General features: G+C 36.8%; 1 protein-coding gene, 6 non-coding genes and 2 pseudogenes across 7 annotated transcripts; 8 read left to right on the top strand and 1 right to left on the bottom strand.

The window, feature by feature from the left end:
- Nucleotides 1-381: 381 nt before the first annotated feature.
- On the top strand, nucleotides 382-525 carry LOC124910929 (annotated as a pseudogene).
- Nucleotides 526-561: 36 nt separating this feature from the next.
- Nucleotides 562-645, top strand: LOC124910917. Its single transcript, XR_007096527.1, has one exon. It is a non-coding gene; the product is annotated as a small nucleolar RNA U36a (small nucleolar RNA).
- A 25-nt stretch (nucleotides 646-670) lies between these two features.
- LOC124910960 lies at nucleotides 671-762 on the top strand. The gene has a single exon (XR_007096557.1). It is a non-coding gene; the product is annotated as a small nucleolar RNA Z223 (small nucleolar RNA).
- A 53-nt stretch (nucleotides 763-815) lies between these two features.
- Nucleotides 816-931, top strand: LOC124910974. Its single transcript, XR_007096571.1, has one exon. It is a non-coding gene; the product is annotated as a small nucleolar RNA Z278 (small nucleolar RNA).
- A 50-nt stretch (nucleotides 932-981) lies between these two features.
- On the top strand, nucleotides 982-1,088 carry LOC124910893. Its single transcript, XR_007096509.1, has one exon. It is a non-coding gene; the product is annotated as a small nucleolar RNA snoR97 (small nucleolar RNA).
- Nucleotides 1,089-1,109: 21 nt separating this feature from the next.
- Nucleotides 1,110-1,224, top strand: LOC124910971. Its single transcript, XR_007096568.1, has one exon. It is a non-coding gene; the product is annotated as a small nucleolar RNA Z278 (small nucleolar RNA).
- Nucleotides 1,225-1,804: 580 nt separating this feature from the next.
- LOC124910934 lies at nucleotides 1,805-1,949 on the top strand. Its single transcript, XR_007096537.1, has one exon. It is a non-coding gene; the product is annotated as a small nucleolar RNA snoR134 (small nucleolar RNA).
- A 273-nt stretch (nucleotides 1,950-2,222) lies between these two features.
- On the top strand, nucleotides 2,223-2,313 carry LOC124910898 (annotated as a pseudogene).
- A 1,371-nt stretch (nucleotides 2,314-3,684) lies between these two features.
- On the bottom strand, nucleotides 3,685-5,124 carry LOC124910412. Its single transcript, XM_047451048.1, has one exon. It carries the CDS (start codon nucleotides 5,066-5,068, stop codon nucleotides 3,863-3,865), a length of 1,206 nt encoding a protein of 401 aa, XP_047307004.1. The 5' UTR covers nucleotides 5,069-5,124; the 3' UTR covers nucleotides 3,685-3,862.
- Nucleotides 5,125-16,851: the final 11,727 nt, after the last annotated feature.

The raw sequence follows: 16,851 nt of genomic DNA, 5'->3' as shown, positions 1-16,851 counted from the left end.
GTTAATGTTTATTAAATTAATAAAAACTATACCTGGTAAATGTTTTCTCTCAAATAAAAAAAAAAAAAGTTAGATATTGAAAGATATAATAAATTAAAGAGAAATAATTGAGAGAAAATTTGGTTAAGAGACACTGATTCAGTCTAATGGATTGAAAAAATAAAACAATTTATCTTTTATTTTTATTTACATACCTCCTTTTCTTCTCCCAGGCTCATTCCTCGCTAGAGCGCCGCTAGGGTTTTCATAAATTTTGACCATCAAATCAGCCTACATAAGAAGTTTTGAGTATTTCTACGTCCAAAGGTAACCTTCTCAACATGTGCTCAATCGCGTTTGATCCTACTATGGATCTGTTTTCCTTATCTTCTATCGATATATCTGCACGATCTCTCCCGGGCTTCTCTGAAAAATTTAGTACTGACGATGTAAGCCCCAATGATTGTGCTAGATTTATTGCCGTCAAGTGTTGCAGTTTAGCGTTTTTTGAATGGCTAATTTTGTGTCAAATCGATTGCTACATTCATATTATTTCACTTGTACGATCTTTATCTTTTTTCTTGGCTATGATTCAAAACTATCCGCGCTTCTGAGAGTAATCAATGAAGCATAAAACATAATGGTTGAATTTCTTGATATGAGCCAAGATTGAAAATTGATTTTTTTTTTTGTTTGCTATGATGATATATCTACAGCTTTAACGCCAGTTCTGCTTCAGAAAATTCGTGATTGATAGAGCTGCAAAATATACCTGAGCTTTATTTTGATTTTCAAAGATACCTCCTTTCTTTGTTTCTTATTATGTTCTTTTGATATCCATTGATGATATAATTCATGTTTTTGAGGTGTAGAAGATCTAGGACCCTGTTTTGCAGGGAGAACCTCCTTAGTGAATCTACATTCAAATGAGATTAATGAATTTAACTGAGGCATTTTTGTTGTAATATTTGTGAATTGAGTTTTACTATACTCTTAATCCTTATGAAATGGTGGATATAGGGTCTGAATAACTCATAGATTGTGTGTTGTCTATCAGCTTTTACCCTCAAATTTTCACGGGTTTTGAGTTAAATAACAGCACTAGATTTCTTATTATTAAGATTAGTTTTGCCAAGGATGATCTAATTCATATAATTGAGGTGTTGATGATCCAGGACCCTGTTTACAGGGAGAACCTCCTTGGTGAATCTTCATTCATTTGATATTACTGAATTTTACTGAGGCTGTTTTTGTTATTTGTTAAAATACATTTCATATTAACATTGAAATTTACATTTCTGTTTCTTGAATTTGTTAATCCAGTCTTTTGTCACCAGCTTTCCATGTAAATTTAAACAAAGACTATGCTGCCTGCAACACCATTCTTTAAGATCAATTTGTTATAGCTTTGTCAAATTGGATCTTTTTAAATTTGTTATAGCTTTGTCAAATTGGATCTTTTTAAATTTGTTATAGCTTTGTCAAATTGGATCCTTTTAAATTTGTTATAGCTTTGTCAAATTGGATCTTTTTAAATTTTGACCCAATGTCTACCCACAGTCATAATATACCTAGAACTTAAGAACTCAATCAACTCAAGTGTCTTATAGAATCCTCCTCCTATAAATTCATTTTAAATTATTTAGTTTTAGTAGGTGGTTTCTATGAACACAATCAACATAATTCTCTTTCCTACTAAAAATTTAAATTTCCTCCCTTCCTTGAAGCTTTAGTTCATAGAATTTCTATGTCCATAGGTAACTTGTGATTTTTCATCCTTTTGTTGATCTATTTTTCTGATTTCCTTTATGGTCAATTGATATATCTGCACGATATCTCCTGGTCTTCTCTGGAAGAGTTATAATTGTTGATGTAAGCTCCAATAATTGTGCTAGATCGATTGTTGTTAATTGTTCAGATTTAGTTTTTTGATAATGACTAATTTTGTATCAAATTAATAGCTAACATCTACTCAATGAAGCACAAATAACAATCGTTGAATCTCTTGATGAGTATAGATTGTTTAGTTGATTTAATTTATGTAGCTCTTGATTTTTGTATGGAAACTTGCAGGAGTAAAATACTTGTTTTCTATAATTTGCATTATAAATTCTTTATCTAAGACCCTGTTTTCAGGTAGAACCTCTTTAGTAAATCTGCAATCAAATGATGGTAATGAATTTATTTGAGACATTTATGCTGTAATATTTGTGAATTGAGTTTAACTATACACTTAATCATTATGAAAATAGTGGATATGGAGTCTGAATAACTCATATCAGCTTCTACCCTCGATATTAAACGGGTTTGGAGTTAAACAACAGCACAAAATTTCTTAGTATTAGACTAATTGATCGCTTTTCAATCACTTGTTATATTTTATAAATTTTATACTACTGTTGCAATTTTCTTTAGATCTTTAGAATAACTTTCTTCCATAAATAATTTGAACTTTTTAGTTAAGCAGGATACACCTGGTTTTGAATGGAGAAATCAATTGCTATTTCTTAATGTAACCGGCAAATCCCTAGAACTGCTCTTTTATGATATTTAAGTGATAATATTAGAGTTATTTGTTGTAATCTTTTTTTTTTATGTATATCTGGTCCCTATTTCATGCAAATTTTGGGAAATTTGAATTGTGCATTATGTCATATTAGGCTTTAACTATCACAATTTTTATTCAGTTTTCTTTCTTAAATAATTTATTATTTTTGTAAAATTAAAATAATAATATTCTCTTTATTTTTCATTGATGTGCACATGATTTTGCCTAATATTTGAAAAGTTTCTCATTCAAATTGGTAATTACTTGGATTTTAAAAAGCGTTATTAAAAATCTAGCATTTAGCCCGTGCATTTGCACGAGTAATAATATAAAAAATCGTGAAAAAAAATTAGGGATAACATTTTTAAGTTTATGGGTGAGTTAATTTACAATCTGACTCAAGTATCAATTTACTCAACATCATTATATATTAGTTAATTAAAAAATTCAATTTATATTAATGTTAAAACGTCCCGCATTCATCAAATTTGGTGTTAAATTTAAAATATAAAGTCTTAGTAATCTAGTTTATAAAAGGTTGTACTTATTTTTGTTAGGTTGCAAGTTCGAAACATACCTCTAACATTTTTAATTTTATTTTTAACCGTTTTAAATTTAAAAACGGGTTAGTCCACAATCCGACCCAAGTATCCAAATTAACCATAGTTCTCGACCCGGCAATCCGGACACTTTAAATATTAAACATCATTATATATAGATTATTTAAATTAAAAAATAATAAAATATAAAAATAACTAAAAATTGTAATAGTTTTTTTAATTCAAATATTTCTTCAACTTTGTATCAAGCAACTATGTTTTTAAAAATAATAAAATAAACTATTAAAACTAATTAAAATAATTAAACTAAATAATTAAACATTTATTAAATTCTTTGATTATTTTCTACCATTAATAAGAAACATAATAGACAGACAAAACTTCACAAAATAAGTTAGTTGATATTTTCAATAAATGTAGTGCATTTATTTATTAAGAAAAAAATCAACAAATAAAAGAGATGATGTTTCACTTGTTCATATAGAATCAAATTAATCATATTTAGGTTGTAATAACAACTCCTCTTTGAATTGTATAACTACAATGTGTTAAAGCATATTATCACCATCATTTTATGATAATCAAGAGCTACATAAATTAAATCAACTAAACAATCTATACTCATCAAGAGGAGTTGAATTAGAAGATCAAATGTTTCATTCTACATTATCACCATCATTTTATGATAGAAAGAAATTAAGAGAAAATCAGGTTTATATAAACACAGTCCTCTCACAATTATCCCACCTCCAAAACAAACAAAATTTATTTCATTTCACTTCTGATCATCTTCTTCTTCTTCTGCAAAATTCAACATCTTGGAAACAGATTCATCACCATCATCATCCTCCACTCCATCATAAAAGAAAGACCTTCTTCCGACAAGATCCACCACTCTCTTTGCCGGACCTGAATCCCTTGGAGTTTCACTTTCAATTCTTCTAACCGTTCTAATCCTATTAGGCATTAGAATTCCTCTTGGAGATATTCCATCATAAACATTATTCCCCTGTATCATAATCTCACTTGGAATCTCCCATTTCTTCTTACCTGAATTCCCTGTTTTCTTCATCATCGTCTCTTCATCGTTCTCAGGAAATGACCGTTTCCTTATTGCAGATTTCGAAACAGAACTACTCTGGTTATAACGACTTGCCACAATTCTCCCCGGCATTATCTTATTAATCGGTTGAGATTTATCTACTTCTTTACTAAACAACTTCTTTGGTTGGATTGAAGATGAAGACATACCAACGGTTCTTGATGCTTCTTTTTTCAATCCGACAGTTGTGGCCGCTTGCCTTTGAGTTGGAGTCTTTGTTATAGTTCTTCTCGGCGGCTTTGAATCAACAGTGAAACTTAAACCAATCATTGCTCTATCTTCATCAACATCATCCAGCTTCAAGAAACATGATTTCCGACGGTGAACAGGGGTAAAAACAGTTTCTTGTTTACCCAATTGCTTCGATTTTGAGGCGGAATAGATTTCCGCCGGTCCCATACTAACTCCTCGCCGGAATCCTCCACCGATTTCCGATGGTCCCAAACTAAACCCTCTTGTCGGACGAACATTTACAGTCTGTTTCTGTTCCTTGAATTTTGCGGGTACCATCCGTCCTAGTTTATCTAGCGCTTTGATTCTCAGTTCAGCCTTCTCCAATCGGAGAGCTTCCAATCTCGAAGTTAATCTGGTAATCTCCTTCTTGATTTCCTCCATTTCGGAATCTATCTTCTTCTCGTCGCGAATTTCTTCCGGGTTTTGAAATTGTGGATTGGGAATCAAGAACGAATTTCCGATGGGTTGTTGAAGTGGGTTTCCTTTCGCCGGAGTTTTGACGGAAATGGGATTCCGATTTTCTTTGATTGAAGAAGAATCGGGGAAATCTGATTGATCCAAGAAGAAACTTGTTTTTCTAGTATTCTCAAACTCGCCAGTGTCGAAAGCGGCATTGTTCCAAATTTGAAGCTCCGAGGAATTCATTTCTTTGAGTATTGAGAGAGAGAATGGTTAGATTTTTGGGAATAAGAAAATGGAGAAAGATTTCTAGGGCATATGAGGATGAGGAAGAAAGGGAGTTTGTGTAGTTTTAAATTTTTTGACCGTTGCAAGAAATCAAGACGTTAGGCATCCGCTCCCCATCTATGGCCGTTGGATTGAAAATAAAGATCTGATTGGATACAGATTACAGGTATTTACCCTTCTGTTTTAAATATGGGTAAATAATAAATACAAATAATTATTATCAAATCAATTATTTATATTATGAAAATACTCTTCTTTTATTAATTATTATTATTTTATTAAAATGAAAAGGGTGTGAGGGCAAAGTAGAAAAATTATTTACCTAAACAAGATTATGCTAAGGATAATTAATTTAGTTAGAACTCTAAACCAAACAAATCTTTATGAATCTTTAGACGTGATTTCATTGGGAGTTGAGAATTGAAAATAATATGATAATTAAATTGTATTGAAATGTAATATTATGAGATTTGAGTTTATTTTTATTATGTAATTTGATAGATGATAATATTAAATTTGATTGAGATATTATTTTTGTGTTAAAATTATTTATCTAGAATGAGTGAGATAGAAATATGTTTATTGAGGAGATTTCATAAACTGATTTAAAATAAGAGATATAATATAACAACTAGCATTTAGCCCGTGCATTTGCACGATTAATAATATAAATCTAGCATTTTTAATTTTATTTTTAACCGTTTTAAATTTAAAGGCAAGTCAACCCACAATCCGACCCAAGTATCCAAATTAACCACAGCTCTCGACCCGGCAATCCGGACACTTTAAAAATTAAGCATCATTATATATATATAGATTAGTTAGTTAAAAAGTTGAACTTATATTAATATTAAAACATCTCGCGTTTATCAAATTTGGTGTTGAATTTAAAATATAAAGTCTTTGTAGCCTAGTTGGTTAAAGAGTTGTACTTGTTTTTGTTAGGTTGCAAGTTCGAAACATACCTCTAGCATTTTTAATTTTATTTTTAAACGTTTTAAATTTAAAGGCGGGTCAACCCACAATCTGACCCAAGTATCCAAATTAACCACAGCTCTCGACCCGGCAATCCGGACACTTTAAAAATTAAGCATCATTATATATATATAGATTAGTTAGTTAAAAAGTTGAACTTATATTAATATTAAAATGTCCCGCGTTTATCAAATTTGGTGTTGAATTTAAAATATAAAGTCTTTGTAGCCTAGTTGGTTAAAGAGTTGTACTTGTTTTGTTAGGTTGCAAGTTCGAAACATACCTCTAGCATTTTTAATTTTATTTTTAAACGTTTTAAATTTAAAGGCGGGTCAACCCACAATCCGACCCAAGTATCCAAATTAACCACAGCTCTCGACCCGGCAATCCGGACACTTTAAAAATTAAGCATCATTATATATATATAGATTAGTTAGTTAAAAAGTTGAACTTATATTAATATTAAAACGTCCCGCGTTTATCAAATTTGGTGTTGAATTTAAAATATAAAGTCTTTGTAGCCTAGTTGGTTAAAGAGTTGTACTTGTTTTTGTTAGGTTGCAAGTTCGAAACATACCTCTAGCATTTTTAATTTTATTTTTAAACGTTTTAAATTTAAAGGCGGGTCAACCCACAATCTGACCCAAGTATCCAAATTAACCACAGCTCTCGACCCGGCAATCCGGACACTTTAAAAATTAAGCATCATTATATATATATAGATTAGTTAGTTAAAAAGTTGAACTTATATTAATATTAAAACGTCCCGCGTTTATCAAATTTGGTGTTGAATTTAAAATATAAAGTCTTTGTAGCCTAGTTGGTTAAAGAGTTGTACTTGTTTTGTTAGGTTGCAAGTTCGAAACATACCTCTAGCATTTTTAATTTTATTTTTAAACGTTTTAAATTTAAAGGCGGGTCAACCCACAATCTGACCCAAGTATCCAAATTAACCACAGCTCTCGACCCGGCAATCCGGACACTTTAAAAATTAAGCATCATTATATATATATAGATTAGTTAGTTAAAAAGTTGAACTTATATTAATATTAAAATGTCCCGCGTTTATCAAATTTGGTGTTGAATTTAAAATATAAAGTCTTTGTAGCCTAGTTGGTTAAAGAGTTGTACTTGTTTTGTTAGGTTGCAAGTTCGAAACATACCTCTAGCATTTTTAATTTTATTTTTAAACGTTTTAAATTTAAAGGCGGGTCAACCCACAATCCGACCCAAGTATCCAAATTAACCACAGCTCTCGACCCGGCAATCCGGACACTTTAAAAATTAAGCATCATTATATATATATAGATTAGTTAGTTAAAAAGTTGAACTTATATTAATATTAAAACGTCCCGCGTTTATCAAATTTGGTGTTGAATTTAAAATATAAAGTCTTTGTAGCCTAGTTGGTTAAAGAGTTGTACTTGTTTTTGTTAGGTTGCAAGTTCGAAACATACCTCTAGCATTTTTAATTTTATTTTTAAACGTTTTAAATTTAAAGGCGGGTCAATCCACAATCTGACCCAAGTATCCAAATTAACCACAGCTCTCGACCCGGCAATCCGGACACTTTAAAAATTAAGCATCATTATATATATATAGATTAGTTAGTTAAAAAGTTGAACTTATATTAATATTTAAACGTCCCGCGTTTATCAAATTTGGTGTTGAATTTAAAATATAAAGTCTTTGTAGCCTAGTTTGTTAAAGAGTTGTACTTGTTTTGTTAGGTTGCAAGTTCGAAACATACCTCTAGCATTTTTAATTTTATTTTTAAACGTTTTAAATTTAAAGGCGGGTCAACCCACAATCTGACCCAAGTATCCAAATTAACCACAGCTCTCGACCCGGCAATCCGGACACTTTAAAAATTAAGCATCATTATATATATATAGATTAGTTAGTTAAAAAGTTGAACTTATATTAATATTAAAACGTCCCGCGTTTATCAAATTTGGTGTTGAATTTAAAATATAAAGTCTTTGTAGCCTAGTTGGTTAAAGAGTTGTACTTGTTTTGTTAGGTTGCAAGTTCGAAACATACCTCTAGCATTTTTAATTTTATTTTTAAACGTTTTAAATTTAAAGGCGGGTCAACCCACAATCCGACCCAAGTATCCAAATTAACCACAGCTCTCGACCCGGCAATCCGGACACTTTAAAAATTAAGCATCATTATATATATATAGATTAGTTAGTTAAAAAGTTGAACTTATATTAATATTAAAACGTCCCGCGTTTATCAAATTTGGTGTTGAATTTAAAATATAAAGTCTTTGTAGCCTAGTTGGTTAAAGAGTTGTACTTGTTTTTGTTAGGTTGCAAGTTCGAAACATACCTCTAGCATTTTTAATTTTATTTTTAAACGTTTTAAATTTAAAGGCGGGTCAACCCACAATCTGACCCAAGTATCCAAATTAACCACAGCTCTCGACCCGGCAATCCGGACACTTTAAAAATTAAGCATCATTATATATATATAGATTAGTTAGTTAAAAAGTTGAACTTATATTAATATTAAAACGTCCCGCGTTTATCAAATTTGGTGTTGAATTTAAAATATAAAGTCTTTGTAGCCTAGTTGGTTAAAGAGTTGTACTTGTTTTGTTAGGTTGCAAGTTCGAAACATACCTCTAGCATTTTTAATTTTATTTTTAAACGTTTTAAATTTAAAGGCGGGTCAACCCACAATCCGACCCAAGTATCCAAATTAACCCCAGCTCTCGACCCGGCAATCCGGACACTTTAAAAATTAAGCATCATTATATATATATAGATAACTTATTTTTTTTTGAATTTCTATTTCAATTGGTTGACCTTTTTCTTATCGTTCCATTGAGTTAGAATTGAAAAATAATTAAATTTTTTAATATTGTGAGTTTGTGATTAATTTAATGAGAGGTTTTATTTAATCAAATTTGTTTTTATTAAGAATAGGAATTAACACAATATTTTCACTTAAAAGTATCACATTTCTTTGGTAACTTATTATATATATTTAAGCTAAACAAAATTGATGTCACATAGTCTTATTCGGATTGATTTATTTCAATAACTTAAATTCAAAAAGAGGAATGATAGGGGCATCGATTGACACATGGAGCGAAACATTCAACGTGGCATGACGCGTGCCACGCGTCAGCCGCAACGGAGAAAAAAAATAAAATGAAGCGTTTCCCGCTCATCGGAAAAGAGTCTCTCTCTTTCTCTACTAGTCGCATCTCCTCGCATTTCTTCTTTCATTGCTTATGTTGGGTATTGGTTGGCCCAACATTGTGGCCCAATCTCTAGTAACCCGTTTATTGGACTTGACCTAATAATATAAATAGATACTAGTTTCTTGGTGGGAGGCATATGTCAAATTCCTTTGTGGTGTTTGGATGCTAGTGAGAGTGTTGCCTCCTTTGTGTGAGATAGTGGTGCAACATAATCGATAAACAAGAGGACTGAGCCAAACTCCAATCGTATTCACACCCAACAATGGTATCAGAGCTAGAGTTTAGGGTTTGTAATTGAAGTTTGAGATTTGGTTGGAGGATATAAGTTATCTTCACCAATAAGCGTAGATTTGTCCTCTGTTTCTTCTTTAATCCTCTTGCTTTTATTCTCTTCTTCTGCTGCTACTGGAGGAAGAAGAAAGTCGCTGACGCCTCTGGAGAAGAAGTCATTGCTGTCATGTTCAACCATTGTCGGTGTAGCGTTTGTCGCGACCGTTGAGAATCAAAGTCATCGTCGTGCCGCTGTCGTGCCGCTGCTGAGAAGACGAAGCAGCAAATCCCCGAGCGGGGTGGGTAAGTCGAAACTTTCTTTGAGTTTCGCAAGGTATCATAGCTTGAACCCTCCTATTAATTTCTGCCAATTGATTGTTGATTGCTTTTTAATTTGTTTGATAGCATGTCTGGTGTTAATCAATATGGTATGGTTTCGTTTGACGGAAAAACTGATTTTAGCATTTGGAAACAATAAATGAAATGTGTTTTGATTCAGAAAAAATGTTTTAAAGTTGTTAGTCAGGTTTATGCGGTTACTGATATCGTTGAGAAAAATAGTGAAATGAATAAAAATGCTTGTGCCTCTATATACTTGAATTTTACCTGATTCTGTGATGAGAAAAATTGGTAATTTAGAGTGTGCAAAATCCTTGTGGGATAAATTATCTGAACTTTATACTGAAACTTCTCTACCTAATAAAATGTTCTTACTTGAAAAGTTTTTCAAATTTAGATTGGATATGTCCAAGGACATTGAAGATAATCTGGATGTTTTCACTAAACTTATTTCTGATATTAAATTGTGTGGTGATAAGAACATTGATGAGTATGCCTCCATTGTCTTGTTGAATGCTATTCCTGATTCTTTTAATGATGTGAAGTCTGCCATTAAGTATGGCAGAAACAATATCACTCTTAATATTGTTGTCAATGGTCTTAAGAGTAAGGAGTTAGATTTAAAACACTCGAAGAGGGATAAGCAGTCTGGTGGGGAAGTCATGCATGTGAGGGGTAGATCTCAGGGTAGGTCGAGTGCCCAAAAGAATGTCAGTAATGAGAGTTCTGGTAAGAAATCTCATAATACTAGTAAAAGCAGATATATGTCTAGGTCTAGTGCTAGAAAGTGTTATAATTGTCATGAGTCTGGTCATTTTATCAATGACTGTCCTAAGCCTAAGAGAAATCAGCATGTTGAAAATGCTAATGTGGTTGTTTGTGAGGGCAATTTGGGTGATATTTTTATGATTAATAATCTATGTGATTATGTTAGCTTGAACTCTGTGTTATTTGATTCTTTGCGTAAATCTGATTGGCTAGTTGACTCTGGTTGTACTTTCCATTTGACTCCATTTAGATATTTGTTTTCGAACTATAAAGAGATTGAACATGGTTTTGTGTCTATGGCAAATTCAAAAAATTACAATGTGTTAGGAATAGGTGATGTATGCTTAACGTTTTCTTATGGTTGTGTTTACTTTGAAGAATGTGAGGCATGTTCCTGATTTTCATTATAATTTGTTGTCTTGTGCATCTCTTGAGAATGATGGTTTGGAGGGAAAATGGGGGAATGGTGTTATGAAAATTTTACATGGGTCTCTTGTTATCTTTACTGCTAAAAAGATGAACAATCTGTATGTGTGTCATGCTGAGACTGCTTGTGTTAGGATCTAGGTAGCCGCTGGAGGACCGGGGGGTTGGACCGGTTAGCGGTTCTCACTCGAAGGGTGGTGGTTAATCCGGTTAGAGATTAACATCGGGGTTTCAATACTACACAACCTGTCACAAACCCTTGAACTAGGTTCAAGCGCGGAAGATGTTTGCTTTCAGGTTGAAGCGGCACACTTGTATGATAGGCAGAATCGGTATTGTATAATGAAGATTTGAGATTTGATGGGTCGGTTTCGGTAATCTAGAAACTTGGCGTGAATAGTGTAGAGTCGGTTTAGAGCGGTGTGGTTCAGTTAATCGGTTAGACAATGGAGCCGGCAGAAAGTAAATAACAAGACAGATTTTATGGATGTTCGGAGATAAAACTCCTACGTCACCCCTTCCTCTCGAAACCGCGAGAAGGATATTCACTAAGGAATACAAGTACAAACCGATCGAGACTTATTTCCTGCTCGATAACACTCTTACAATTTACACTGAAATTGTAAGACACACTTTTAACTTTAGCACTTAGGCTTTCTTAGAATAACACAATCTTATCACTTGTAGAGTAAATGCTCTTAGCGTGTCACTTATCCTACTGTGTGTCCCGCATTTACTCTTCTTCAACTACCCCTTTTATAGGTGAAATATGCCAACGATCATATTTCACTGTCTTGAATCTGATTGGCTGAGCAGAGGTGCAGTGATTCAGTGTTTCAGAGATTCAGACCTGCGGTCGTTTCCTCAGACCTGATGGTCAACCTCAGACCTGGCATTCTGTCTCAGACCTGGCGGTCTGTTCTTCCGGTATGTAAGACAAACCTGCCGGGTTTGTCCTTTACTTGATGTAGGCACTGTCTGTTGGACAGTTGTCTATACTTGGAAGATCTTCTTTCTGGCTTATCCTGAAGTGGAAGGATCCGATAGTACTGTCTTCTGCAGCCTACAGTCTTTCCTCAGACTTGCATGGATATGGAAGTATTCAGTCTGTTCCTTTGGTATCATTCTCAACAGATACCCGAATTGTCTTCTTGTTCTGGTCGGCCATTTGTCTTAACCGAATGGCTTTTGGTATGAGTGATGTAACCGGACTTCTTCCGGTTATTCCTCTGCCTTGTGGCTGATCGGCTGTTTGATATTTCCGGTTTTGCTTTGGCCGATCCTTTCTTTGTGCGGTCATATTCCGAGTATTCTTGGTTGGTTTAGTGGCTTGACCGATTAGTTTTCTTTAGCCGGTTCTTTTGTTTATCCGGTCCGGTTCCTTATTCATGCGTGGAAAGTTTATTTAAGTTAGGTTTATTTGAACCGGTCTGATTTTATCTAACAATTTCTCCCTTTTTGATTATTTTATTTAAAATTATCAAAATCATGTAAGTTTGCAACCGTAGGCCGGTTGTTTTGTTTATCCGAATTTTTGAAACCGACTTAGGAGAATTTTTCGAAAAATGTTGAGAAAAATTTTGGAAGAGTCTTTATCTTTTATCTTATCAATTTCTCCCTTTTTGATTATTTTATTTAAAATTATCATAACTAAGTAGAAATGCAAGAGATGGCCGGTTTCAAAAATAACTTTATATATATAGATAACCGAAAGAGACAAAATATGTATAAAAACACTAAGGCAATAATAAAGGAAGGATAGTCCCTATTCAGAGTCCGAGAAGTCATATATGATCCGCTTTTTCTTCTCCGGTGGCGGTCGACTGGTCGGTTCGGAGACTCGTGGTCTTGTAGACCGGGACTGCAGTTGTTCTTCGACTTCCTCTTCGACTTGGTCGGCCTGCTGCGATGTGCTCGTGACGACCGAGTCAGTGACCTCATTGAGCAGGTCGGCTATGTGAACTTTCTTAGGGGCTTCCCTCTTTCGCTTTTTCGGCGCTGAAGCGGAGGCGGCCGCCTTTTTCTTCTTGTTTTCGGCTGCGAAGCCCTCCAGCCTCCGTGATTCCCTTTCTAACCGCGCGGCATCCTCCGCAGCCTGAGCGGCTGCTTTCTTTGTAAGTCCTGGGAATATGGCCTCTGCCCTTTTAATCCGCGCGGCTTCCTCTTCCTCTTCGGTAAGTTTAGATGGTCGCGGTGCCTCCTTCTCTTTACCCGCTTCGGCATCCAGCGCATCCTGGACCTTCATAGCCGCTTGGGCATCGGCCGCTATAGCCGCGGCATCCGCGTTCACCTTAACTCTCAGCATTTCGGCAACTTGTTCGGAGAGTGCCTTGAGTTCGGCCTCGAGACCCTCATTTTTCTTCTCGAGTTCGGAGACCCGTTCAAGTGTTGTGCCGACCAGATCATCACTCATCGTTGTCAACCGTTGATCGGTCTCTCTTTCAAGCCGGTCGAAGTCTTTCTTTAACTCGGAGGTCGAATCCTCCAGAATTGCGGTTCGCTTAACATATTTACCGCGTAGAGCCACCTCTTTCTGTAGATCTTCGTCGACTTCTGAGATTCGGTCCCGATTGGAATTCAAGAGAAACCATGTGTTGTCGGCGAACTTGAGTGCCGAGCCAGTGATTCTTTGGACTCTATCCTTGAATGGCTGAACCGCGGAGTCTTCAAACTCTTGAATGCGGTTGTCAATCCGTTCTGCGGTTGAGTCTTCAAGCCTTTGGAGACGGCCCTCTACCCATTCCTTTGTGAAGTCTGATGCGGAGACTTCCGGTTGTGAAGGAGGGGACTGCCCGGTGAGCTTAGGATCCGCTCTTTCATCGGATTCTTTCGATGCCGCATTCTCCCTTGGAGGTGTTGGACAGTTAACCAGAATCCTTTCGATCTGGGGAGCAGTATAGACCGGTACTTTTCTTTGGCTGCAAATTGCTTCCAGCCGGTCGATTTCTTGAATGAGGTCCCTTTGGCTTTTTCAAGCCTTTCTAACACTCGCGGTGTTAAAGTGTCTTCCGGTCCCACCGCTTTGAACTCCTCCGTAATTTTCCGGATGCGTGCGGTTAGCTTCCGTAGTTGGACCTTCGGTATCAAGAGGCAGGTTCGGTGTTGTACCTCTTGAATTGTGTTGGAGTTTGTGAGATTCATCATCAAGTCCTCCACTTCCTCCAGTCTGTGGATGCATTCCTCGTCTGTGTGGCCCGGTAGGATTTCTCTATACGGTGTACCAAACCGGTGCTCGTGCCACTCCAGGTATAGCTCTTCAACCGACTCGGCTCGCCTTTTGGCGCCTTGAAGGAGTTTTCGGGTTACCCTATCGGCCTCTGCTTCTTCGGCCTCCTCATTATTGTTGCCGCCTTCATCATCGGCTTCTTTGTCTCCTTCCTCACCGTCCTTTTCACCACCCTCGGTGGTCTCAGGATTGGCGTCAGGGCCGGTATTATCGGGGCTCTAGGCCGAATGCTCGTTGACCGATCTGTCATCCTCGGTCTTCTCTGGATCGGTTCGCTCAGAGTGGGAAGCCCACTCCTCATCTTCTGTTTGCTGCGGCGGTTCCGAGGAGGTTACTTTCTCCTTTCCTTTGCTTTCAGCCTTTGCTTTGGCTGGGGCAGCTTTCTTGTCGGCTTTCTTCTTTCGGCCACCTGTGGAACCGGGGGCCGGCTGTTTCCTTTCTAGGAATTGCTTCGATCTGATGAGGCATCGATCTGCAACAACGACGCCGGGACCGATGTCGAGATTGTAGTGAAGGAAGATCTTACCGAGAGTAACGACGTATCCCCACGACCGGTTTGAATCCAGTTTCACCATATCCATTAGGTTGTTGAACACCACTTTTGCCCAGTTGACCTTTCTTCCCTCTATCAGGCCGATCAGCATCTTGATTTTGTCTCTTGTTAGATTGCTGTAGTTTCCTCCCCTCGCCAGAATCGCCCTTGCGAAGATGTCACATATTGGGATATACTCCGGCTTCAACATTTGTTTGCTGCCGGATACTTTGATCGGTTCTTTAGTTGCCGATAGAATTTGGCAAGTCGCCTCAAATGTTTTGTGCTCTATGTCTGCCGTTGCATCCTGGCCGGTTGTCGGAAGGCGCAGGCTCTCTGCCATCGATGCCTCGGTGAGCTCTATTTCAGAACCGCACACAGTTGCGGTGATTTTGTCGTTGGAGATGGTTGCGGTTTTGAAAAATTCTTCGACCGCATCTTTGTATATAACATGAGGACCGCCGAGGAAATATTCCAGACCGGTTTTGACTACCCAGTCAATAACCTCCTTCGCCTCGGACGTTCCTTTCAGCCTGATTTCCTCGAAATCCACCTGAGATAGGTGTCTAAACAAAGCCGAATCACGCCCCATGTTAGAGAGTTTGAGAGAGTGTGAGAGATAACCGCTTCAGAAAGTTAGAAGGCTTAGAGAGAGAAAGCAGATTCGCGTGAGAATGAAATAAAATGACCGAGAGTCCCTTTTATAGATGCGGTTTGGAAGCCCAACCGTCCCATCAATATTGGGCGGGAATTTTCCCTCCAATTTGAAAGAGGCGGCAAACCGTGGGCGGGAGATAATGGGCGCCAAACCATGGGCGGTAAACCAAAGGGGGGGGAGCGGCAGTCTTGGGCGGGAAATTTCCCTCCAAATCCTTTGCTTATGCCATTGATGACGCACTCTTCTGTTTGAAACCGATTGATGGTACGGTTTCTAAGTCTAACCGGTTATTTTGAGTGACCAGAGTGTTTACAATTTAAGCAATTTTATGTGACCGGATAATAACGCGGTTATAGTTTGAAGATGTTAACCGGTTACTTAGATGAATGTTCAAAGAATTTAAGAAGACACGGTCATTTAAACTGAAATGAGATTGAATTCAAGAAATATTTCAGAAAGAAAACCGACAGAAAATTCGGTATTGAGATAGGCATACATAAATAATGGAAAGTACAGCCTATGGAAAAGACATTCTAGAAATTCGGTCTATTGCCGAATCCTTGTCGAGGATGTTTGAGGAGGAGGCCGGTGTGCCCGGTCCGAACTCCGGCCGGTACCCAAGAATCAGCTTGCTGATATGCGGTGCATAACCGAGACCTCTCTTGGTCAGCACCATATTCTTGAGGTTTTCAAATATGACCGTTGACCAGTTGATGGCCGATTCGCAAAGGATGTGGGTCATGATATTATAGGTATTTCTAGAATACCGTTGATTCGGCGATTGACACAGGATCGACCGGGTCACGATTTCGAGAAGTAGTTGACCGTGACTAGAAAGCTGGGTTTTTGGCCCATAGTATTCCACCGGAGAGGGGGTGGCCGATAGGTATTGGGCGAGTTCAAATCCCGCAAGGTCCTGTATAGTCGGAAAGTCAGAGAATCCTTCAGTGGGTAGACCGAATAGTGAAGCAAATTCAGCTTCATCGATCCAGAATGTGTGGTCTCTGACGGTAGAGACCACATACTTTCCCCTGATGCAGGCGCTTCGAAAGAAGGCCTTGACATCCTCTAGGAGAATTGGACCGGCCTCTTCAAGAAAAGGTTGAAGACCGGTTTCAGTGAGAGAGTGAAACATGAGCTCCTGTTCAGGATTTCCGTCCCTCTCTCCCGTGCAAGAGTTGAAGTCAATGCTTAAGAAGTTTCCCAAAGTTCGGCTCGGCATGATTTCGGTGTTGAGAGAGATGGGATTCAAAGGATTTCAGAAGTGTTTTAATGCTTTCGGATGTGGTAAGTTGATTAGAGGATGGCTCCTTATATAGGATCGGTTTTG

Source organism: Impatiens glandulifera, chromosome 7 (assembly GCF_907164915.1).
Source record: "Impatiens glandulifera chromosome 7, dImpGla2.1, whole genome shotgun sequence".
Taxonomy (NCBI): Eukaryota; Viridiplantae; Streptophyta; class Magnoliopsida; order Ericales; family Balsaminaceae; genus Impatiens; species Impatiens glandulifera.
This window is presented reverse-complemented; position numbering and strand designations above follow the sequence as displayed.

Excerpts from the sequence above, each read along its gene's own strand:
- LOC124910412 (XM_047451048.1), bottom strand. The coding sequence starts at position 5,068 with ATGAATTCCTCGGAGCTTCAAATTTGGAACAATGCCGCTTTCGACACT.